The sequence below is a fragment of the Zootermopsis nevadensis genome, unplaced genomic scaffold (assembly GCF_977971745.1).
Source record: "Zootermopsis nevadensis isolate Lab colony 2312 unplaced genomic scaffold, Znev_1.0 Znev_ptg000061l, whole genome shotgun sequence".
Lineage (NCBI taxonomy): Eukaryota > Metazoa > Arthropoda > Insecta > Blattodea > Termopsidae > Zootermopsis > Zootermopsis nevadensis.
In genome coordinates this window covers 21,284,046-21,310,839 of record NW_028259192.1, presented here as the reverse complement: position 1 = coordinate 21,310,839, position 26,794 = coordinate 21,284,046, and the positions used below count along the sequence as shown (strand labels likewise).

Sequence of the window (26,794 nt, the reverse complement as noted above, 5' to 3'; positions counted from 1 at the left end):
TTTTCTATCTCGAATACACGTGTCCTTCTTTACGAGCTTCTCAAAGTTTTTCTTTATTTTAATATGGCATTAATTTTTTAATTATTATTTAATATCTGTCCTATTATAATTATACATTTGACTTTTGTACAGAGGATTGACACTCTTTGAGGACCTTTATATATTATAATGTCTATTAAAATTGAACGTCTCGTTAATTTTACTCCTTTCATGTCGATGAATTATATACTTTCCCTGTCTCTCTGCGTAATAGGAATTCTAGTTAGAACGGATGTTTTCTGCGAATTCATGAACTAGTTTTAAAGTGTGTCTAATGAATAGAAAGCTGTCATTGAAAAGATTTTTCTTCGTTGGCATTACCCCATGTTTTTCTCAAACTTATTTTTATTTTATTGACTTTATTTCTTAGATATCTTTTCATCTTATTGCAGACTTACTGTTTTTAGTAGTAAACCCTGTCCAGACTCATAAAAGAGGCTAGCGGAACGGGGAATTTAAATGCCTGGTTTCTACGTCACAACTCATTCTTCGGCCATCTTGTGAATGTTTTGAAACAGGAGGCCATTGTCTTTTATGGTAATTGACGTGGTTTGTATTCTTCCACACACAGTATTTACAGCTAAGTAAATAAGAAATTAAATAACCAGCTCAGTGGAATAGAGACTATATTCAGAAGCTGATAGCTGCTCAGTTAGTCAACAATTTTACTGCTTTCTCTGAAACCAGAAAGTTCATCATCAATCAACAAAATCAACCTAGAGCTTGCTTATTCTAGCTACAGTTTAGTAGGTGAACGTGTACACTGCCCTTGTAATCCTGGGGTCTCTGGTTCGATTCCCGGCGGTGCCCAAATTTATAACTTGTGTTGGGCAAGGCCGTGGTCTAGGCAACACGGAGTTTTCCTCCGGGGGCTTCCCCGGTTTCTCCGTGGCATCCCAACAATTACTCCATTCACACACAGAAGAAGGCAATGGCAAACCACTTCTGGATCATCTGCCAAGAACGTACATGAACAGGATGGAAGGATCCTGTTCATATGGACCTGGCGTCAGACAGAACACTAAATAATAATAATAAGGGCAAAATAGAGTGGCTCTAGCTAGATTGCTCTAAAAGGTACGTACACCCGCATGATGCATTGGCTAATGGAAGATCTAGCATCGTGTTCAGTGTATCATTTAGGCATTTATATTCCATGCATTTCAAACTCTCTAGAAAAAGTTACTAGTTTCTTTCAAAAACATGTGGTGAATACAAAGGAATAGTTAATTTATAATTACGATACACGAGGTAACACGCTGTTAGAGCATGGAACAGGTGTCGTATTTTGTTATGCGCAGTTTCTCCCAACAAGATTCTATTATTTGCTCGTCTGACTATGACGTTTCAGTACCAGACTACTCTAAACAAACAAGTTTTGCGCCTTGAGGACATGTTGACTTCATGGTTGAAAGGCTGGTTGCATAACTCGCTTACTGTTCGACAGATCTGTGGAGACGCTGTGTTTATCCTACGCACACCACACCCATACACTTTTACAACACAATTCGTGTTTGTCTTTCGACGAACCGTGAGGGGCTCTGCACCCCGGAGTGTGAATTTTGTGACTTCCTTTATATAGATCTGAAATAGAATTGCTTTACTTTTCATGTTTTTTTTCTGCTAAGTAACTACAGAGAAATTTTAGTTGTCGATGTTGGTATTATCTGTTATAACGCAGTATTATCTTGTAGGTAGCTACCAACTTTCCGGAGGAACCTACTGTCTCATTCTTCAGTAGTGATCCCTTGTGGACTTATTTAGGTTCCAGTATTTCGGGGAAACGTAGTGGAGTGGAGGATAGGAACAGTTGGCTTGCTGTTTTGAACACGGCAAGGAAACTTTTAAGTATAGAATTTCTGAACCGCCTTTGCGACTATTACTTTCTCAAGATGCACTCTTAACTTATTACTCAGTATTCATCATGCCTCCCTTCATGTTTCGTCTAAATGTTCTGCTTAATATCTTCGTCTGGGTTTTCGCGTAAAGTCAAGAATTTTAGTTCCAAATCCATGCAAAGCAAAAGCTAAACTAACTTCTATATTCAACGCGAGATTTTCTGGTGGTGGGGGGGGGGGATATTTTTCAGTTTGATCTCTCTGTGGTACAGATGTCAACTTTTTACTATATTTCATGAACAATTGTAGGCGTAATATTTCCAAGATAGTAATTTATTTTACACTGTAATTCTGTGAAGTTATTTTGAAGCGAAGTTCCAATGTTCCGAATTGATTTGTCTAATTGTGTCAAATGCTTCTGATTCCCCGTAGGCGAAATAGAGAAATGACGCGGAGAAAGACAGACAGACAAGAGGAGCTCCGGGTGTTTAAAGTAGGTGACAACTTGTTGGTTATGCGAATCCAATCCAAAAGCACTGCAGTCACGTATTGTACGGGTTAGAAACTAACTTTAGTGACGGACGGAATTATTAGGCAAGACATTCTCTGATTTTAGTGTATCAGAAGTTTCATTACCACGTTCACAAAATCCCGAAGTTGGACTCTATCCTAAGCCATATGAATTCAGTCAAGACAACTATATTCTAATTATGTAAGATCCATTTTAATATTATCAACCCTCCTGTGCCTAGGTCTATTAGTCGGTCACTTTCTTGGGGCTCTTAAGTAAGAATGATTTGGACCAAAATTTCTAGGAGACAAGTCTAATGTGGACTGACTGTAATTTAACCACGTTTTGTGCGAAGAGATTAGCAAACGTCAGCTGAGGTAATGTGTTCGTGTGAATATTTCTTTCGTTTTTGGAATCTTCTTTCAGTTAGAGACACGAGTTACGTAAAAGTTTATCTTCTTACTAATTTCCATTCTCTGACGAAGAAAGCTTCTGTTCTGTATTGTTTATCGAGTCCCAGGACAAAACAAATGAACAGTTCTTTTGCTCTCTTCGCCTATTGTGACGAAAGAAACTTTGATATCCTTTACAAAGGATCACGATTCAATAATTATATTTTAATTAAGCGTGTAGGGAAAAATTAAATGTTGTTCGAAGGTCACATTCGTATGTCGCATCTCAGGAAGTAAGCTAATTAACTTCGCGAATTTCGGGGAAATTTCGTAACAGGAGCTTCAATTATAATGGGAAACTTTCTGTATCCAATCAACTCTACTCACAGTAAAGAGTTGTAGAAATAGTGTAAACGTAGTAATTTAAGAATAAAATGCAACAAAATATGTAGCTCTCGTTTTAATGAAGTTGGGTGATCACTCACTGAGCCATCAAATTACTCATTTAATGACGTAACAATGCAGTCATTAAGCCATGAGACATTTCGCCAGTAAGCCACTTATCCAATCAACCAGTCATCCAGCCATGCAGTCAGTGAGTTATTGAATCAGTGGGTCAGACAAACAGCCGGTTAGAGAAGTAATTATTAACCCAGTAACCTAGTCATTAAATCAGTCATTTAATCGGATTCTGTCTGTCTGTCTGTCTGTCTGTCTGTCTGTCTGTCTGACTGAATGATTGTCTTGTGCTCTGCTAGTCTCAAGCACCAAGAAAACTCTGTCCACCAGATCTTAACTCTAAGGAGATGCATTATGTTCCCTGACGCAATCCCCACGCCGCTCCTGTCAGCATGTAGACGCACCCCGCAGTGCAGGGGAACTACGTTGTATAATCAGGAACGTGGTCAGCTTGGCGTCCCGGGGGACTCATTCCCCGCGGAGCTTTTGCATAAAATACGCACTGAGACTTTTATTGTTCCTTGGTTCTTTGTGCCAACTAGGCTCCATGAAGTCAATTAAGAATGCAATTATCGTAATGTCTGTGATTTCTACCATCAACAGTGGGCCTGGCCTGTTGTAAGCATCTTTTTACCTTAGGGTCAGATCTCGTCTGAGGTAAGATGTGTGTGCCTTCGAGTACTATTGACAATTATACTACTACTAATACCGGAATGATAGGATAATTAACGCAAAACCACAAAACTCACCATCACTGAACATGTTACAATTGCATCCATATCAAATCCTCACAACCTACGTCCCTAATATCAAGTTAAAATTTTATAATTACATCAGTTCCTCGATGTTCCAAATGATCATTTTACAAGAGGTTTTTATACCAACATTCTGCATATATTCTGCACCATACTTTCATTTAGTATCACGAAAATTAGACAAAGTCTGAAAGAAAATAACAGCAGTAAAACAATATAATAATACTGATGGTAATAGTATTAATAATATCACTAATAATTACAGTATTAATAACACGCCGAATCCAGTTTTATTGGGACATGGTGGAATAATTATCATTGTTCTAAATAATAAAATTAAGTAAGTAGGAATATAATCTGAAACATTTAGAGAATTTTATACCAAGAAACAGACACGTGCTAAAGAACAAAGTCCGAACGTACATCGAAATACAAGTACTTCATAATCGAAGTTCAAAGCATGTAGAATGGAGGTAATGAAGGAATCCAATGAAGCAGTTAGGAATATCCTCTCACCACCAAAGAATATTCTCGAACGCCTGCGGCAAAATTTAGACGTGTTTATTAGCAGATTTCTCCCCGAAAAGAAGGTGCATTGCCACAAGAATCTTTAAACGTAATAATATACGAGATTAACTGAGGAATGGTTTGAAGTTTCACAGTCGCCAGAAATTCCCGGAATTCAACGAGAATACTCGTGCACCCAGCCGGGCGAAATTCCTTCACAGCGCTCCACTTTAATTTGAACAGTAGCTTTGCAATTTGAATTGAATCATACCCCTCTTACGAGTATGAACTAAGTAAGCGTCTTAGATAAACATTCCAGCGTACATCGAAGAATTTCACTGACAATGTTGAAGTAAATGTAAAGTAGACGTGTCCCTGTGTGTATTAACTGCAAAAATCTTGTATGAACTCATAATATAATAGCCAATGTCCGTCATGCTTGACTAAGTATACAAAATTAAAATTAAATTATGACGGTGGCGACTCTGGTAGGAAGAAAATTAAAATGAGGTTATGGTGGCGCCTATGGCGGGATCTGGTGGTGTCTGCTGTTACCGAAAGTCCTTGCTGCCTCCATCAGGGCGATGAGTAAGCCCCGCGCGTGGAACGGTTTGAGATATAAGAAACTGCCTGAAAGGCAAAGCCTTGATCTGACCAATAGGAATTTTTCTAGAATATTTAACGCTTATTGTGGTAAGAATGTAAGTCGCGTGTCTTAACTACAAGTAACTTACTTTCGATTACCCATAGACACGATGTTATAAAAACTTCGAAGCTGATTGATGGTGGAACTGAAAATCTCTCACGAATGTTCCCCACGGCGCTGAATTAATGTTGACTGGATTTTCTTTTTCAGTTTAGTGAGTATCTACAAATATAACTTTCCATGTCTGATCATATTTAAAAAACTTCTTCCGTTAATATATTTTCGCGGTAACTAATAACTTCTCTCATGAACTGCATTAACTGCTAAGAGTATCAGAACATGTTTTTCCCATCGATTTTCTCTAACACCAAGAATATTAAATCAGAAATGCTGTGATTTTAAGCGATATATCTCGTGCGTGTCATTGTAGGTTTAAAGTATAATGACAAATTCTTCCAGCAATTCACTGTTTGCTTAGTTTCACATAACATGAGAAAACCCAGTCTCTTATCTGGAGTCCACACCCCCTACTCCTTTGCAATGAACCAACACTTGACTCAGCTACTTAAACTGTGACTATTCTCTTGAGACAAGTGCCGGGCCACTCCGCTTGGTGTCTCTAGTGTACTGGTACTATCACAAGTCTGCACCTCTCCTCAGACGTAATACGATTTAAAACTAGGTCCTTCATCTAATATCAGAATTTGTTATTAGAACTAAAACTCAGTAAACGACTTCGCTTGTATTTTGAGGCCATTTCTTGCTTACTTAATGATGAAAACAAATTTGCGATGAAATGCACGGTTTTATTTACATTTACATAACGACGCTTTATCAGCTACATACGTTATATAACTTAGTATGACGGCATAATTATGATTTGGGTTAAATTAAGATGTTGTGGCTTACTTTCGTTAAATTATGTTCGTACACGGACTTTGGAAGTCAAGCATAAACAGAATTTAGGATTTCTCCTACGGCGTCAAGATTCGAACCCATGGACCTTCCTGTACGAAGCGTAACTTCTCATAGTAATTGGTACATCAAATATATATGAAAATGACTTTTCCGGAAAATAAGTGAAAGATTTTTTAATGTCGCAGTCGTTCTGTTTAATAGAATTTTCTAAATTTCCAGGAAAATTGACGTATGGATCTTAAGCTAGACTTGGAACCCAACGTTTCGCTTCTCAAAATGGGAGACAGCTCGTTGCCAGGCTCACCGACAAGCAGTTTTCTCAATCGACGTGAAGAAAGTAATACAAGGAACAAGTGAGGAAATGACGTGAGGAGAGAAATGCGGAATTTCATAAAGAGAAAAAAAAAGGAAAGAGAAAATTGGAGAAGGCTGAGACAGAGGTTAAATGTGAATATGCAAGGGACATGGAAAACGATGAAATAATAAGTACCAAAATATAAAATAAAGATCAGCCAAAACAAATTATCAGACCTTCACATCGAAGTACAGGAAATGAAAGGAATCTGCAATTATGGAATAGAAAACGGAGAATGGAGGAAATAATGAATGGAGTAAGAAAGAGACTGATATTTAGAAAATGGAAGGAGATGATGGGAAGAACATAGGAAAAGAAATAAAGATAAAGGGGAAAATTAAATTAGGTGGAAAATAAGAAAAAGAAAGGACTAAGGAAGAGATATAAAAGTGAGAGACAGAAGAGCATAGAGATAAATATAAAGTAAAGAAAGGTATAAAATAAATAACAAGGAATAAACACGATCATGACGCAATGCGTGGGAGAGAAAATTATAACTAAGGGGAAAAAAGACAGCTCACGGGCAATAAATTTCCCTAGCGACGCGTGTGAATACAGCGCTGGTTGGCATAACGGAACATCCAGGAATATTTAAGGGTACGCGAGAGGAAAATAAATTCTGCAGGATGCGACTTTACCGGCAATTTCCGTATGTATCGTCGGCGTCACAGAGGTACAAGTGTCTAGGCGGTCCTTTCACGCTTGGACGCGTGTGTGTGTGTGCAGCGTCACGTCGAGGGAAAACAAAGGTTCAGTCGGTCATTAATTTGTCTTTATTGTTTAGAATAGGGTAAAACCTTTTTTCGTTTGTTTAGTGCTACATTTCAGATGCAAGTTGCGTGACGTTATTTTAAATTGTGGTCGAATTCTTTAAGTAAGATGCTTTTTCAGAGTCGATTCAGAACAGAATTCGACAGAATTTTGCTTACGTAATTTCTTCGTCGTCTCTCACAATTAAAGTGAATAAAACGTGACTTTTTACACGATTTAAATATTCAAAGCATATTTTACCTGCAGTTTGTATTAATTAATGTGATTTTTTCTGATTCTCAGAATAAATATTATTTCCTTAATGAATTCGTTTCCTGTTTTCTTTGAGGTAGGAACTGAATTTTTAAGTATTATTTTGATGAGCTTTGCTTTGCAAATGATTAAAACTTGTCCTGCAGTGAAATATGCTGAAAACAAAAAACATAGACAGAACAAAAGTATATTTCTGGGACACTTCTTCGATACACAGGCATGCAGTCAGAATTCGCGAGGTCCATAAATATGTTACAGAGACACATTAAGTCTGAGGCTTGGTTGGATATAAAACTATCATCCCGAGGGAAATTTGCTTGATAGCATTGGTACGATTGGAAGAGATCCACTACTGCGATTTTGAAAAATGGGACTTTTAGTACGTGTCTTAAATATATAAGTACATTTATTACGTGTTCAGACGTTCACCTGTTGAACTAGTGCATCGTATGACCGTCAAAGTAGGCGGGAATAATTTTTTTTTTTGGTATTGAACACTAATGCAGTTTATTGCAAACTGCGATGAAAATTCTTTATAAAAATAAATGTGAATTCATAATCACGGCGACTAAAAGCTGACTCTCGCCAAACATACACTCTCGTTTGCATTTTTTGCTCCGGAGACCCCCACTGTCAGAACTTAATTTCAATTCCTTCTCATCAAAGTCGTCGAGTCGAGGATGGGACAATATTTAGGAGCAGTTTCAGTTAAAAAAATTCCCTGATATTAATTTTGTTGTTGTCATAAAGACCTTTTTAACACTGTTCCAGTATTCACTGTGCTTTCACAAAACTGAGCGTGGTGCAGAATAAGGGGTTGATGAGATACTTACATTATTTCGCAGTTGTCATTTGCAAAGGCAGTGACTGGACGTATAAAATGTTAGCGTTTCCGAGTAACGCTTAAAGTCTCAGATAGCCTGTGACGTTTTTTTTTTTAAACTTCATTTGACGAGATTTTCCTAAATGTAGGTCGTATGGCTAAACGTACCGGACAGCTGTCTCATATAAAAACCTGGGATGGACAGACAGACGAGGAGCCTGTCAATCAGGAAGGAATAGGGTCGATTCATCTCTGCAGCTACTTCCGGTACAGAGTGACAAAAGTGGAACAAGGAAATACGAAAAGGCTTCTGGTATTTGTCTTCACACGCCACAAGAAGCAGATTAATTTTCCACAAAACTTCGACTTTCCTGTGATATATTTCATCTTCCTAGTGTGTTTTAATAGACGACTGCATAGGCCTCGTATTTACGGGCGTTTAAGGTCTTAAGCCGAATAATACATTAAATCTGATTTTGCAGTGTGAATAATGAATTGTACGGGATCGGGTCTCAGCCTTATTTTAGACAGAATTTCGGCATTAGCCTGAGGGGAGTCAGGAAAATCACGTAAACGTTAATCTGGAAATGTTGTTCTCCGGGCCGAAATTTTAATTCGGGATTTCTCGAACACAGTGCAGGAATTCCAACCAGCCGATCACATTTTTAGTAAAGTTTTTTTAGTCGCGGGTTGAAAATCTGAGCGGGAGAAATGTTTGTCTGTTTTATCGCAGTCACAATCTTTGACCGATAATTCACCCAATTTTGGCTCCTGCTGGCCTATTCGAGATAAAACACGTTTTTATTGCTGAGATGGGCTGAGACTACAGCCATGTGTAACTACGGCCGATAACGGACCTTTTGTCAATTCCGTAATGAAATATGAATGAATAAGGAGTAGCAGTGGAATGGTAGTGCCAGGAGAAATATCTGACTAGTGCCACAAACGGATTGCCCTGGGATGAAACCCCTGAACTCCGCCGGGGGAAACCGACTACTAAGACACGGTCGATAAAACACCTAAAATGTGGTTTCTTTGAAGACAGTTTTCGGGAATGAACGCTTCTTGTAAAGCTGGGAATAAGTCTTGAAAAGCAGAGACATTTTTATAATATATAAAATTGCTTTTAAAATCGAAGTGTAACGTTCGAAAGATGGATTATTCTGGACATTTTAATGTCGCTGTGTAGGTGTGAGACTAGCTCATCCCTGAACCAGGATACCCAAGAGATAGGCTTTCTTACTTTTCTTTACCTAAACACGAAAGCGGAATCCAGCATCCGAGACGTTGTAGTTTTAAAATTTTATAATTTACGAGATGGACAGTGTAAAAATATGAAAACGTTTGTTACTCAAAATGCAAATATAAATTTTGAAATTCCCGTCTTATAATATTGCACGGTATAATAATTATAACACCATATTATAAACGTGTAATGTTGTATGTTATTCGCTAAAATATAAATCTCACGTTTGTCATCCATACAAAAGAACTGGTAAGATAATTTTTATATTACGATTTTCGAATTTTAGTAGTTAGTAAATGACACAGTTATCTCGCTAAGACGATAGGCCTGTTTATTTTAGTATTGACCTCTGAATTGGGGTCACGATGAAGACCTCTGCGCCCTAGTCCTGATTCCAAGATCAATAAGTCACAGACAACACTCCAGCAGTGTGGAGCTACGGAGATTCAGTTTAGAAAAGTTGTACTCTTTTTGTTTCTAGCCCGTTCGCCCTCGTTTCGAGCTGCAGTAGTTACGTCCCTGCCAAAAGCAGCCTGAATCTGTATTTTCCACCAAATAAACAGCAGATTAAAAAATAAAGCACAGATATTTCACCTGATTCCATCAATATTGGGCACGTAAGCCCCAAATTAAAATTTACACATATTCCGCAAAGGTTATTTGCGATTTTATAATTATATAATTGCAATAAATATAGATTTAAAAAGATAACATTCAGAAAAACTTAATGCAAAAATCTTAGTTCTAAAGATCAAGTTACATTCGTGAATGTAGTTTGTTCTATGCACGTGATAAGAGGAAGATAATGATTTCAATGATTGAGAAATATAAGGTAGATGACAGTTCCGAAGATTAGTACATAACGCTTAAAATACCACGTACATATAAATGAATAAAGTCACGTGACCAAGGGAATCATAAAATTACGGAAATGTAGGAAGAAAAACTGATTTTAAAATATTTGGAAATCATTCTTTGGAAGTGGGTTGGACGTTTCGAGTGTATACAATGATTTAGTTTTATTTTGTATCGTAATTTCACACAATCGAAAGGAAGTTAACACAAATGGCGTATGAAACGAGGCTGCCTGCATTGTTCCTGGGAGATCCCGTGATCGCTTTGTGTTCCTGCGTCCTGTAAGCCCTGCCAGCGATTGTCTCATTCAATGGCAGCGGCTGGATTTGCTGAATGACCGGCTGAATTAAAGGGGGCGAGTGCGTGAAAACAGTTGAATCGATTACCATCGTGATTAATGATATCGATATATGTGTATTTGACTTACTGAATGAATGAATGAATGAACGAGTAAAATCTACATTAATTCAGCAAGTTTATGGCGATTAATAAAAAAAGAATGAATTGGCGCGTGACGTAATTGTTCTCCCCACCACAAATTATGGCCAACGAAAAAAGATTGAGATGGATTGGCCATGAGATTTTAGTCAGATAACCTGAACGGAAGAAAACCTGATGATTGAGGCAGCAGGCTCTTTCTAAAACGTTGGCAAATCAAAATATTACACGTCGGAACAATCCAGTATTCAGCCATCTTCTACCTGTTTGTAGATTAGAGGATAATATTAAAATGGATATGATAAGAGGATTTGATTCAACTAATTCAGGATAGCGTCAAGTTGCTGGCTTTTGTGAATGCGGCGATGAACCATCAGACTTCATACAAATCTGATGACGGTTCTTCGTAGAGTGCAGTAGGACGTGACGTCTTCATCGTTCGTGTGTTATCTCAGAAATTTTCAAGGCCCTAAATCAAACATAAATTTCATTATTCAGCTCAGTGGTTGGTTAAGAGGCTATTAAACGGCTTTAAACTGAGAGACAACTTGGCTTTCAGTGTTACATTATGAATATTTTAACATCCCAAAGAACCACACGGAATATTGAAATAAATTAATATGCCGCATATTTCTTTTGATGTAAAGTGATTGATTAGTGCGGGTGTATGAAGATAGTGTACCTCGCTGAAAAAAATATTTATCTTCTAATGTGGCAGATCAGCGTCGTCTTTTGATGTTCTGAATCTAATGAACGGGACGTTTTAAGATATGAATATTATACTACCCTATAATAGTAATTTAAACATTCTGTACCAAGTAAATAATACAGTTCTTGAAACAGACTCTTTGAAAGGTTGAGGTTGCCTTTTACGGAACAAAATATTTTACTTTACAGTATCAAAGAACATATTCTTTGCCTAATGCTACAGGTCCAAATTCTTATATATTTAACATTTATTTCATAATATTTTCCCATCTGCATCCAGATCTCCTAAATTTCCTTGTATTCTTATATTCTCTAGTTACAATATTATATTCATTTCTCATCCCCACTCGTGCTAAATGCCCCACCCATCTTATCCTCTTGATTTGATTATTCTAATAACATTTAGCAAATCTACAAAATATGAGGGTTTTCGTTATATTAGGCATATAAACATTTCTGAATCTAATGTGGTGTGAGAGAATTACGTTCTGAAGTTCAGGCTGAAACATATCGACGATTAAAGAAACCACGTTTGCAATTATTCTGCCTTATATTGACTAGCTTTCTAGTTTTTTTTCATATTTGGAAGCAATTTACATTCCTATGTGACAATAGAATGGTTATAGGCTACGCTTTGAATAAATATAATCGTATAACGTAGCGATTGTGACTTGTTTTATAGCACAAAAAAACTAGGAATAATAAGCACATCGTGCCATCGTTTAGGCTGAAATTCGAAAGGTATTTTTTTAGATAAAAATCAGGCGCCTTATAGTTTGAGTTAACTTACTGCAGATTTGTCGAAAATTCAGCAATAAACAAAGCAGTCCATTAGATTGATTAAACTGTTGACTTATGGGGATTTCTGTTGTGTCGCTTGGCAAAGTCAAACAGAGACAGTTCGTAACTAAAATTACCTTAATCTGCCGACATCACATGATTAGAAGCTTCTATTTGTAGCATGTCAAACATTTATTAAAGTTAGGAGCTTAATTTAAATATTATGTAAAGCAGCGTGGTACTACCCGTAAAAATTGGCGGAAATTAAACTTTTCTTTTATTTATTTATTTTCCTCAAACTGGTAGAAGTTCTCTCAGTACGGGGTATTTACACAGTGCGCTACAAAACATCGATGTAAAAGTAACAGTGTTTTTGCATCATTGTCTCCGTAAATCGTATTGAAATAAAATGTATAGAATTTGTTTGTGTAAAGCCAATTAACTCTAAACAAATTCGCAATTCAGTTCCTGCCAAAACGTAGTAAACCGACCGTCTGAACTGTAGACGCCCGTAAAACGTGCACTCCTCCACAGCATCGTTTGTATTATTTATACCACAAGTTAATAGCAATTTTTTTTAGTATCGTGTGAACGGCGCTGTCATAGAGTAAAGCTCGTAAGTCATGTTTTTATATTTAGGGGTTGGTAGATTTATACACGTACGATTTATTCATTCAGAGAAACACAACACCATCTTTATTATGAACATGTACTGATTAAAGTTGCGATAAAATACACATGTCTCATCTGTTTCAATTTCATTGTCTTTGTTACCGTTACGTAATTGCCACAAATAAATAAAGGAATACTGGAATGGAGAACACAAGTCTCTTTTAACAATTCATTTCTTACCTCAAATAAAGAAATCTTCATTACAACGATCAGATTTTTAGATCTAGGGAATAATTGCTGTTTGCTCTGAGAATCATAAGAAGCAAATACGTTCTTTAGGTAATATACATTTATTAAATATTAAATCAAATTGTATCAACTACCATAGGGTTTCAAGGTATTCAAAACATAAAAAATAGCGCTTAAAATATTATTTTAATTTAAGTTTTCTGAAACACAAATTAACATAATATATATACAAATTCACATTTTTTCATAATTACATTTTTAATACAATATCCACTACCATCAGAAAGTCTTTAAGTTTTTTTGTCACACATAAACGAAATTTAAACTCTATTTTAATATCCGATTTGTTCTCATTACAAATTAAATAAAATGTTTGTCATGTAAATTTATATTTTTTGTTCATGTAACTATATTTTACATACCTGAAATCATAATTTACTTGTAACCAAACTTATAACATATTATTTACTATACTATTTCTCGATTATTTATCTATAATGACACACATAAAATAGGCAACTGATAATGCGACTGTCGATAAATTATGAAAATGTTATAATAACAGGCCAAATGTTTATCTTTTTTGTCATGGTAATATTCAATGCATCGTATTTTTTAAAGGAATAAATTATATGTTTGTTTAGCAGGGTCTGATAAGGTGTGATTTCTTTCAACGTAATTTAACTTAAAGTACATAGTTAAAGAATAAGCTTTAACTTTCATTTAAAAATGAGTGTCATTAAGCATTTTGTACACGTTTTCAAACATTAGGTTTATTGAACAAATAATGTACTCTTACAGTTTTACACAGCAATACAGAACAAATAAATTTGCGATAAAAGCAATCTTTACTGAAATCATTACTCTTCGTAGGATTTCAGTTCAAATGCTACATAATATCATACAATGTATGAAATTAAGACCGGTATTTCTGATTCTGAAGAATTTCTATTGTATTGAGATAATATCGAAGCAAATGTTTCCCATGCTGATTTGGATACGAATATATTTTATGTGTGAAACTCATTATTACACATTGTGAAATCACATTTTTAAATGAGCTTTGGTGAAAAGGTTGCCTTAAACTATCATAAAACGACAACTATGTTGATTGGATTATTAACTCACACCCTCATACATTATCAATATGAGGAGTATTTTAATACAATTTTTTCTATAATTATGGAAAACAATAGCCATCATTTAACTTTACGAACGTGAGTTTCACTTTCGTGTGCACTTTCCCGGTGAAGTACGTAACGTTTTGCTTTATTTATAATATTTAATATCCAACATATGAATGAGATTTGAGACTTCCACGGAAGTAAGAATTGATGTGGTCTTCTGCGATATGAAGGCGCCTTGTGCTGTGGGTAGGTTTAAAGACTTTGGAGTAACATACATCCTCCATCTTTAGACCACATTACGTCACAACGAAAAAAGAAGAGTCTCGATCACGATTGTATATTCTTTTGCGGTTTGTAATTAAATCTAAAATTTATTGACTGCGAATTTTCGTTCTAGAAGAAAATGCATGCATTCTAATAAACTATGAGCGATTCATTAGAAAATTTCAACGTGTTTTAACCCATTTCGATGGTAGAATAATTTGTATTTTGGAGAACTGATCTTTATTTACTTTCCTTTATAGATTCCGTTTATTATTGTATAAAAAAGATTATTACAAATAACAAGCCTATTGTTTATTAAATATGCCTATAATTTTGTAGATGTTTTGAATAAAGATTCTGATAATTAATAGTTTTGAAAAATTTGTTGTTTGATAGTTGTTCAGTAGACGGTTTGATGCAGTTTTCTCAAGTCATAACTTATATATATCTGGCGAACCTTATCGTGTATGAACATGCTGATATCGCACAATAGTGCCAGTCGGAATGTCGGAATGTCGGAATGTCAACACTATATTTTCAGGCGAGTTGTTGTTAAAGTTATAAAAAAGAAAGTCATATATTTATGGATAATAGTAATAAGAAGTATTAAATTATGCCTGCTAACAGGGTATGCAAGTACAGAATCGTTGATTGTGTGTAGAAGTAGAAATTATGGTTTTACAGTTTTCATTAGATTTGCATTGTTGAGGGTTATTGAGAATTTTGTTTGCCCAATCAATGGTTGGGTTAGGTTAGGTTAGGTTAGGTTAAGTTAGATTAGGTTAGGTTGTTTCGTTTTCGTATTTGTAATGAATATCCAGAACCTGACTTCCATTAATCATGAACGAGTTAATATAATATTGGGTATACATTTATGGTTTCCAGCTGTGATTCTCCGTTACAAATAAGTTTATCCTTAATTAATGCGCAACGCAATGTAATGCAGTGACACAAAACAAACAATTATATATCTTACGGTCACAAATTATTACAAGTACAAAAACGTGGAGTCATAGGCACACATTTTACTTAGTATAAAATAAGTGTAGACTTGCAGCTGAAAATGGCGGAAAATGATTTATATCTTATGAAGTAATTTTCTTTCGTGATATGTGTATTACATATTTATAGACCCTTATTTTTGAATAATAAAAATTATATCATGTTTAACGTTTCACTCATATTTTGAGCATGCATTGAAGAAATGAAGCACAACAGATTTACAGCGGGAAAGTTGAATTTCTGTAAATTTACTTTTAATTTTTGCAGCTTTTGAAATGGATATTATTAAAAGAGTAAATATATGCGTGAGATTTAAACTTCATTTCAAAACTTATTATGTAAATACACATACATAATACTGATATACTTAAAATGTGACATGTCATATATGAATTTTACTTCTTAAAGCTTCATGTGCGCGCGCATACATATTTTGGCAGGCATTCCACGACGTTTAAGATGGCACAGATGTAAATTATAACAATCTGATAAGAAACTAAATACAACAACAGTTCACATAATGTCTAGTACAGGCTTTACATATATACAAAATTATTAACAATACTTTAACAAATTGTCCTCATACATGTTCCACAATGTCAACACATAAGTTACCACGACTACGAACTATTATAAATACTGCAACACTTTCCACAACATATCACAGAAAATACACGTCTTTGCTATTATATTTATTGTAATTTATGTATTTTGTAAATTCAAACATATTAACCCGTATATTTATATTTACACATCCAGGAAAGTCCTTCACGAACCTCACTTTTGAAAGCTCTTATAACATTTGAACAAAACAATGAGCGTTTCATTCAATATTTACAGATTATGTACACGTGTCTTAATATTGTAACACGGACCAAGCATCTAATTAACCAACATTTTTTGCACAATATTTTTTCACTGAAACGTGACAATGTGCAAATCTATATTTTTAATATGACCTAAGTCGAAAATATTACGTATTTTAGTGTCTATGTTTCGTTATCTCTATCACTAACTGCATCTAGGTAACAGAATATATCAATCCATTTGGTGCCTATTCTACAGGATTCTGATATAAGTATGATCATGCAGATATCTCTAACCTGTATCGATAACAACAGATATTGATAAATTACCTCTCAATATATTATAAATTCTTTTATAAACTTTAGGTCAGAATTTATAGTAAAGTCATATTTATTCACAATTATAAAATATGAATTATGCTTTATGAAAGGAAAGAATTTGAAGAAATATAGCTACAAATTATGTTATTTAATAAACGTTTATGTGAAATCTGAGAAAACAATGAAATAAATTAAATCAAAATGCAAGATTTTAATTACATTTAACTGCGATCTACAGGTAGTAACGATGAATGTAACCAATGAACTTGCTCTTATCTGTCGATGAAGGAAAAATTGTTTTTAAGGGAAACTTCGCCTCATTTATCAAAGTAGATCATCATATATAAATGTCTTTTACGGTCTTGGAAAGGCCTATGGAGTGTAATGATATAATTTATATTTCAACTAAGGTATATTGACGATTTGTAAAAAGAGAAACAAACAAGGTCAGATATTCGAGAAGGAAGCAGTTCAGATATACCCCTAAATATTATTAGCCATCAGTTATCCATTAGCGGTTAATGGATACGAGTAAGTGCTTCATTCTGACGATTCCAGAGATTTGACCTTCGGAATTCCAACGTGAGAGAACGAGACGCTTTATTACAGAGCTAACTCGCGTTTATCGACACAATATGGACGTTTTCACACGCCTCTTTTGTTAAACCTACCGACACATCATCAAAGCCTAGCGCGAAACCCAATTAAAAACAAATGAAAGGCAGTGAACATGTTTCACTGCTAAAGTACACGGAACAGAGGAACTCATCTTCCGATGTCAGAACCGTGAAAGGGGAACCAACATTCTGTCCATAAAGGAATCTTTCCTCGAGAAATGGGAAGGGCATTGACGGGACCCGGGTCTTTTCTAGTGCGTTTTAAAGGAGAGGCCCTCCGGGGAAACGATGAAGTAGCAGACTCTCTCAGCTTTGGTTACTTTTACACTCTTATAATATTGACACTGTGTTCCACCAGCAACTCGAAATGTTTGAGATGTTTGTTCAACTTGACGAAATATTTTTACACGTGTATCGTTTTGCGTGAAAAGATTCGTACAGGGTGAGTATTAATCTAGTTCACACCTTTACTTCGATCTTGTGTAAAGTTTCAGGGTAATTAAGTTACATTAGCTTTTATTTTTTTAAAGGTAAATTCTTTATGAATATAAAACTGATTAAACTAATTAGTTAGGAAATACATAGTTTAATTTTTACCATTGTAACCAGTGTATTAAAATGTAAGGTCATTGCATTGGGTCACTAATAGAAGGAAAGCGAAACGAAGATATTTTCAGTCTAGCTTTTTTCAGTATCAAGTATTAATTTCTTTCTGAAAGCTTAAAAAATAACTTTGATGCTACAAAAGGAAACCGATTTATCCTACTTTTACAATGGCGTCGGAACAGCGTTGCTTATAAATGCGTCACACAACGTCGACGTAGGTATATTATTGAAATTGTACAAATTGTGAAGCTCCTCGTTATGGATTTTTCTCCCTTCTGCCACACTATTACTCCCTTAAGTCAAACGTTTCTGAACATCCTGTTCCTAGTCCCCGTTTCCATGTCCCTCCTTCGTTGAATTCTTGAATATAACATGCTTTAAAATATCTTAATCTCCTTATCCTCGTTACATATCAGCTAAATATTTGTGTCCGAAGACTTTTAATAATTGTTTTCATCCACTTAAAAGTTATTACCTCTCTTCGGAATATTAAAATATGACAATACCTACAGTTCCGTTCAATATTACTGAAAACATCGAAATATTAAATACCTTATTGAGAAAAAAAAATCCATACAACTATGACTGAAATGTAAACGTAAAAGACTTTATAAGTTTGGCCTCATCCATGATAACACGTAAGAAAGCCGCCTTGAGTAATCGATTAGCCAGTACGGCACATACATAACACATACAAGGTAAACAACTCACTACACGATATGATTTTTTTTCTACTTTGTAGGCAGGTGTTTTGTTCTGATACGTATCTGAAAGTACGTATGTATCTTGGGAGTCTTCCTTAAACACGTTCTCGCTTGTCGTAACATACCAATCATCATTCTGGCTTATGGGGACAGAGGCGATTTCTCTAAAACACTTGAAAATGTCACCCTCTCGGCATAATTTGTTACACGAAGACTCATAATTCCGTAGAGCAGAGTCGTCCTTAAGCAATTAACATTCATAATTAATCGAAAATTTATTAAATTCCAATGTTTATCGTCATGTTTAGAATAAATCGCCACCTGACCATATTACAAGACTTTTCCGTAGATTTTGTAATAACTTTCTATTCGTAGCTCTGGGAGCTGCTAATATTTAGTTAAAATTCATCGTTAAACAACTTGTTTTAAGAATGCATAAATCATTTATTTATTTTTGTCCGTCTAAATCTTTCCTTTATATCCCCCCCAAATGACCATAGGTTTTAGTTTTTGTGACCAAAATGTTTGTTATATCCCCCATACGTGCTACGTACCCAGTCCATCTTATCTTAAATTTTTTACTCAAATAGTATTAGATGAATATTAACAGAATGAAGTTCCTCGTACATTTTTTCTCAGTTTCTTTGTATTTCATACTTTCTCTCCTGTATTTGTTTTATCGGTAAATTATTTAAGTCTGAAACTGTAAAATTATAATGAGTTTTGCATGTGCGGATTCAGAATACGTAAACCACGCTACATTATATATAATTTGACTTTTCAGACTGGATTTTCAATTATAACACCGGCTTTATTAATTTCTTGTCAAGTCGCCGACCTTTTGTATACCTGTACTGTATTCGCATAAACTCTCTGTGAGTTCTTTGATAAGCTGCTGGCGTTTGGTTGTTTGAATATGGTTGATTTAATTTTCATTTGCTTCCAAACTTATATAATTTGAAATGCGTAATGCTCGATCATTCAGCCGTGAATTTGTCCCCTTTGTGACCAGGTTAATGGAGTCAACAAAGCGTAAAATATTTACCTAATTACAATAAATTTTGTACCGTTATGTTTGTGTAGGAAGTAAATTTTTTTTTAAAAAAAACTTTTTTTTTCATAGCTATTATAACGAATCAACCATCGTGACAAAAATTTTCAAGTAGTTATTAAAAGACTTTAAGAACTGCAGAACACATTGTCCTACAGCCTTTCTGCGGTCTGCCGTATTATAAATAAGTCGTGTTATTAACACTTATGGCAGTTTCTGAAAATAATAAATGCTAATACTTGACTTTTAAAAACATGTTTATTACTCACTAATTTTCCTAAATAAAAAATGTCATCAGCTCCTGATTTGGCACTGCTTTTGATTTCTCAAATTTTATTATCGATATAATTTCTGATTATTTTATTCTCATGATTTATCCCCCCATATGTGTTTATTAATAACACCTTTAATTTCTCACAGGAGTAGATAGTGGATAAATAATGAATATGATAATCAAGCCTTTTCTTCTGTTATCAGGTAACTGTTTAAAAAGAGTGATTAAATATTACGAAAATTTAAGTAAGCGAAACACACAAGACATATCGAAGGAGCTAGAAGATGAGAACCTCTACTTTTAAGCATCATTTGTAGGTAATTGATAGAATAAATTAAAATTTTAAATTCGTCAAGAGCGAATGTAAGAAAGCCGAGAGTGGAAAATAAGTTTGATTATAATTACAAACAAATAACTTTGCTGTTAACAAAATGCTTACGGAACAAAATTTTTAACACTTCTTCTAAAACGTGATGCACTAATATCTAAAGTCTACTCAAGAGTTTAAAATTCGAATTTTCCTGAAGAATACATATTCTAACTTAATTTTTTTTAATAGATACGTACTTGAAACAGCATATTTTTAAAGTGATTTCTCATTTTAATAATCAGGATAAATTAAATGTAGTCGTCTTTAGGAGGGCCTCGTCTTTGTTTCTCTTTTTTTTAAGCAGAAGCTACATTAGATATATAACATAAAACGCGAGTCAATATTGCGTTGTTATTGAAGTCATCTCATACGTCCCACGCAGAATATATTTTAGAACAACTTAAGTCTTGAGGATTAAATATAATGAATATAAATAAAATGAGAAGAAATGAATCACAGTTCCTCACGCTTTTAATAAACTACATAAAGCTTCGCGTACAGTGGGAGTCGTGCTTTGTTGAAAAGGCAATGTGAATGCATTTTATAACTCCCCAGTTTTGAGACTTTCATTTGTGTTAAATTCTGTTACCAACAATGACCGTTAGAGACTCTGTAATGGCTACTCAGCATCTTTACAAAGTCCATCACAAATCTCATTATACAGTCTTCACCTATACATTTTATATCAAATCTAAAACTTCTTGACGATGGTGAAGAGTCAATTGAATAATTTTTTTTTTGGATATTATCCATCGTCTAGTAAATATAAAACGTAAAACGACGTTTCGGAGATGGGACTCTATCTCCGTCTTCAGGATAGGGATTAGCTCTATCTAGTGGGCCCAACTGAGTAGGAACCTGAAGACGGAGATAGAGTCCCATCTCCGAAACGTCGTTTTACGTTTTATATTTACTAGACGATGGATAATATCCAAAAAAAAAATTTATTCTATTATACATTTTATACTTTAAAATGTTCTTCGGCAGTATATATAAAAAAATCTGCAACTCAACAACAAAATCGACTGGAAGGAAGCACGTTTACCACACAGTTTTAATTACTTTTGGATACGTATTATTGTCTTAATGTTTTTATAAACACACGTTTTGTGCGCATGTGCAGATAACACAGCATATATCTAGCAGTACATAAGCGCCACTTAAATGTTCTTCCGCGAGGCACAGCTGTCCGAAATTGCGATGTCCGTTGTTGTAATGACGTTCAATTTATTTTACGTATATAAACCTTAAGATGCAAACGTAATACAAGCGAATATAATCTAAACTCAGAATTGACATCATGTTTGAATGTGCCAGACTTCTCCATCCACCATTTACAAATTACAATCTTATTGATGAATGTTGTATGAACATTTCCATCTCAAGAACTAAAATATTTAGGATTTGAAGTTATCACGGGGGTGAGTATAAAGATGGCTGCCTTCTCGGCTGTAGATCATTGTGGCCTCTTAGATGTTTAACGACGTTTCAGAAATACTTGCTGATTATGATGATTAAGGCAGAGAAACCTCTGAAACGTCCACAAACTTCTACTGAAGTTCACGGTTCTATTACACAAAAGACAGCCATTTTTGCCAACATAATTATTTACATGACAAAAATCGTAGAAAAGAAAAATTTCAGACGATAGAAATAATTAAGTAAGTGAGATGTTCCTGTTTAGGTCTAATTTATTGCGAAATATAAGAGACTATGATGTTAATTTAATGCTGAATAAATTTTAAGTGTTTTGTGGAACCACAGAAACACGCATCACTGAGAAAACAATGAAAGTAAATGTTGAAATTCTGTTGAAGAAAATAAGTAATTTTGCTTTGATATGAATCTCAGTCGAAAGAGGGCAGATAGAGACGGGCAGGCGTCTGTTATGTTACAGCAGAATTTGTTGGGTTTCCTACGCAATATCTTTGTCTTGTGTAGTTATATTTGTTTTTTACATTTGCATCTCCAATCTAATTAACTAATTTATATTGTACAATACGTAACATTTTTAATAATTATTTTGCGTTTATTTATCAAACAGATTTCTAAGTGAATGGACTGGGAAAGGATAATGTTACCCCTTATTCAGTTAATCCTTAAAATACCTAATCCCTTGTGTGCCACACGAAAGACAGACTTAGTAAGTAGACTGTCGTAGTGTACCGATTCGTGGCATTGAGATTTTCAATTTCTCAAAGCGGTGAATATGAAGGTGGTTGTCTTCTGGGTTGTCTGATAGAAGTTTACGGACGTTTCAGAAGTACTTGCTACCCCCATCATCAGATAAATGAGTGGCTGATAATAAAAGGCAGATTTTAAGTTGGATTCATAATTTTCGAATTAAGATTTATATCGTATTACAGCTGTCTTTTTTTTAAAATTTAACAAAAATTCTTGTACATCGCCCTGTTTCCCAGACCCTTCACTTCAAAAACCATAATAGTACAATCACAATCTTCAGACAAACTATAAATTAAAACGCAAATAGGACTGGCAGCTTGAATAACTTTCCAACTTTGGCAAACGTAGCAAATACTTGTATTAAGCAAGGAACTCTTTGGGTACATCGTGATGTTCTGCAACAACCTCATATTTCTGAGGTTCCTCGACCTTTATTGCCGGAACGACAATTGCCTTCGAGTTGAGATCTGCCGGTGGATCGTCTTCTTTAACAGAGCACCCCTCCGTCTGTATCTCAGAGCTGTTCGGTTCTGGGACAACTATGCTTGGATTGCGGCTAGAAGCGGCGCTTATAACTCTTAGCTAGACGTACTGTGTGGGTGTTGGCGTCTTCCAGCAGCTGAAGCAGCAAGGGAAGACACACTGAAGGGTGTTCTTAAAAGCCTCCCTAAAGTCGCGGTTAAAGTAAGCGTAGATAAGTGGGTTGAGCGCGGAGTTGAAGTACCCGATCCAGAAGAGGACAGCAACTACGACGTCTGGACAGTAACAGGCGTCGCCGCAGAGCGTCGTGATGTCGTACCTGCAAAAACGCACACAGATTATCGATGATTTTTGTGATTACGTTATTGACGCAAGTAAAGAAAATGTACTACCTTAGGATTGATAATATAAATAAGGCTAGAATGATAACGTGGACTGGTGTGTGATTAAGTTGAGGGAGATGACGTAGTTTTAAATTCTAAAGGTGGAATCCAATTGGAAGACGTCAATTTGAAAGATAGACGAGGATATGGAATACATGAAAGTGAGTTTGGGTTAGGTTATGTGTATGATCCGCAAAATGTTGCTGGCTTACGATCAAGATGGCCGTCTTCTGGGATGTTGCAAAGTGTAGACTCGTCGAAAATGATCGACTTCTTAGAGACGCACGGCGCAATATCCCAGAAGACGGCCAACTTCTGCCGTGAGAACCTGAAATCTCACTGGCGTAAGCTCGTATCTAACGGGAAGCTGATGGTGTCTAAACTCATTGATGTGATTACTATTCTCTATTTAATATTATAAATGGTGAAGATTTCCATATTGAGTACTAAGCACGCTATTAAGGATTCTAGAGAAAGCTAATGTATTGCTGCATACATTAGTAATTTTTTTTAATTATTTTGACACGTGAGTTTTACGGGGTAATTTGCCTTTTGTTTCGCTCTTACACACACGTGACTAGAACGAGCCCGTGTTTTTAACGCCTATCGCGTGCGTGTAAAGTCAGTTAAACACTGCGAATCTGTGTTCTTCCCTGCTGTGGAGAGATCCAAAGTTTTCGTAATCATTGATTAACAAGTTAGGGCCTGTGTTTAGTCTGCAGTGACATAATCGTGTGAAGTCAGCCATTATCAATAATCACAAACCCAACGCATAACACGCAACGTGATAATATATGGGTGATGCAAACACAGGAGTTATCTGGCATTGCGTGAGTGTTCCCATTGAAGATTGCATCTGCCTTCTGCGTGAGGGCGCAGGAGTGTGAGTTTAATTACTGTCTTTCCATGAGATTTGCCAGGATTCATTGCGTCCATAAATACAGGCTGAACAAGTAGCGAGAGAGAATGTAATGTCCCCATATCAGTCACTACGGGGAAATTTGCCCGACATCAGTTCATACATAAACTGACCAAACTACCTAGACTCTAGAAACATCAGCGAACGACCTTTCCCTTTAGAGTCTAGTGGTAAATATATGTACCATCTAAATTAACTATCAGTAAATTTGCATTTTGTATTGAGTTGTTTCTTGTGATTTTTTGTGTAAAGTGCGATTAATTCTGTAAACAGAAGTAACCGGCTAATCTTTGTAATGGTGAAAGGTTCTGTTTTCTTTGAGGTACGGCCTTAATCCTTAAATATTACTCAGGCGAGGTTCGGATTCAACTGATGTTATGGGAATGGAGGTGAATGAAACTTACGATCTACAGTTTCTGCTACCGAGAGTCGGGTTTCTTAAATAAGTTTAAGTAAACGTATGCTTGCAGCAAACTGCGAAAGGTAATTAAAAATTTATGATATATGAATGAAGATAATTTTGAGATACCTGATATCAGATGAACCACGCCATAAAAAACAATACCTTCCTTCAAATATATAAGAGTAATCTGATAAGAACATCTTCAATAAACTGCATAACATTGTAAATGATTATAATTCGAGTTTTAAATTTTACCAATCTAATTTATACCTGAGGACGGTTAAATATAACCGAAACATGTCGTAAAAAACGTTCCAATTTGTAAATCGATCATTCGATGCGGAACGTGAAATGATATTTTAAATATTTTATATTTTATTATCTTATTAAAAATTGTGATTTGACGGAAAATATTAAAATATATACCTGGAAACTAAACTTTTATTAGTACTGTGTGAGATTTGGGATTAACACTCGAGTGAAGCTGACTGTGTTGTTTCAGTTCTGACGTCCTATGGACTCTGAAACGTAACCGATCTTTCGGAAGTGAATTCAAAAACTAAATATCCGTAATTTAGCCTTGAAGATGGGAAAGGTATATTCCTCCGAAACGTTGGTATCTTTATAGAAGTCCACATGGAATTTAAACGTAGAAGACCGTATATACGGGTAGAGACAGAAGCAGCAATATGCCTGTGTTTGAGCAAGTATATTTGTCGAAACTCTTTGAAAACGGTTCAGTTTTACGTGCTACATCAGGCTGATTACGATAACCATCGCGTTGTCATTCAACCCGTCGCTACGGTTCGACTGATTCTCATTACGTCATAATAATTGAATTCTGTAGTCGATGGTAAAGCTACCGATATTTGGGTTATGTTCATCAGACAGAGAGGGGAAAGATTTATCGTAAAATTTACGGATTCCTAAATTGGAAAGAATTTATTGGTTAGTACAATAGTTGCCATGGTGATTCTACTGATAATCAATGACATAAAATATACACAATAGGGGAAATCTGATACTTGGGTTCTAGTATACCAGACTGAATCACTGGTGGCTTGATCTGAAAATTCAGTATTCGTAAGACATTTACGCGCACAACAAATTCTTGACGTTGTTAATGTTATCCTCTCATTTTTTCCTTGCTTCTCCTAATTAAGTATTTTCTGTAAAATTTGACGTTTCTAAGGTAGTGAAGATGTCAGTATTATTCTCGTGGGATTTAACGCCGTATTATCTTGTAGGTAGATACTAGATTTTCGGAGGAGCATACTGCCTCCATCTTCGGGGCTTCAAAAGTCCAATGTTGCATACTGATTCTTAAGTATCACTTCAGATGGCTCTGCATTGTCGTGTGGAGATGTAGATCCTGTGTTTCCACGCATTTCTTTGCAAGGGGCACTCACCATAGAAAGAATGGAAGCCAGCAGATCATGAAAGCGCCCATTATGATGCCCAGCGTGCGAGCTGCCTTGTGTTCGGTCCTCCAGCTTGTACTCTGTTGCCTCACGCTGGTTCCTGCAAAAAGAACACAATTCAGATAGTCTCCTGACATCTGCATATTCATGAACGTCCTTTCAAATCATCTACGTGTTGCACAAAAAAGAACGTCCTCATAGATGATCCAGAATTTTAAAGTCTGTGCAAATTTTACTCCTTTCAATACTTGTAATCACGGGTTCAAATACCGTTTAGATATTCAAGTCATTTTCGAGTTGTTGTATTTTGTTTTGTTATTTTTGCTAACTGAATTAAATGTATCTGTCTAGACTGTCTACCTTATCCATCGAAATTATTGATCTCATATTCAAAATTCAAAAAAATTCTTCACGTACTTTTAACTGATTGAAAGTTAGCCATAATTTTTCTAAATTATAGGCATTTGTGATCTCGGCACGAAGCAGACTTATTATAAGCGTCACATTAGATCTAGATAGGTTGTCTTGATAGATGAACTAGCTTCGTTATCTGTTTTTTATATTTGTTTAACGTTTTACAATTATATTAATGTTCCCTAGGTGGATTATTTGCTTTTATTTATATTTCTTCATTTTTTGCTTTGTGTTAATATTGTTTCTATTTTGTGTTTGCCTGTACTTTGCAGTTACATTTAATACTGTACATGT

At 35.3% G+C, this 26,794-nt stretch overlaps 1 protein-coding gene and 1 long non-coding RNA gene across 4 annotated transcripts in view; one reads left to right on the top strand and one right to left on the bottom strand.

Moving 5' to 3' along the window:
• Positions 1-26,794, top strand: part of LOC110830210 (uncharacterized) — a 266,347-nt gene that overhangs the window by 113,367 nt on the left and 126,186 nt on the right. The gene's annotated exons all lie outside the window — the stretch shown is intronic.
• The window catches only part of LOC110830205 (octopamine receptor beta-2R), a 58,508-nt gene continuing 52,966 nt past the window's right edge, over positions 21,253-26,794 (bottom strand). Inside the window, exons 2-3 of the mRNA XM_087340156.1 lie at positions 26,075-26,186; positions 21,253-23,279 (exon numbers count right to left, since the gene is read on the bottom strand). Coding sequence (XP_087196282.1) covers positions 23,063-23,279; positions 26,075-26,186 — 329 coding nt within the window. The 3' untranslated portion in view covers positions 21,253-23,062. The remainder of the gene's footprint in view (positions 23,280-26,074; positions 26,187-26,794) is intronic.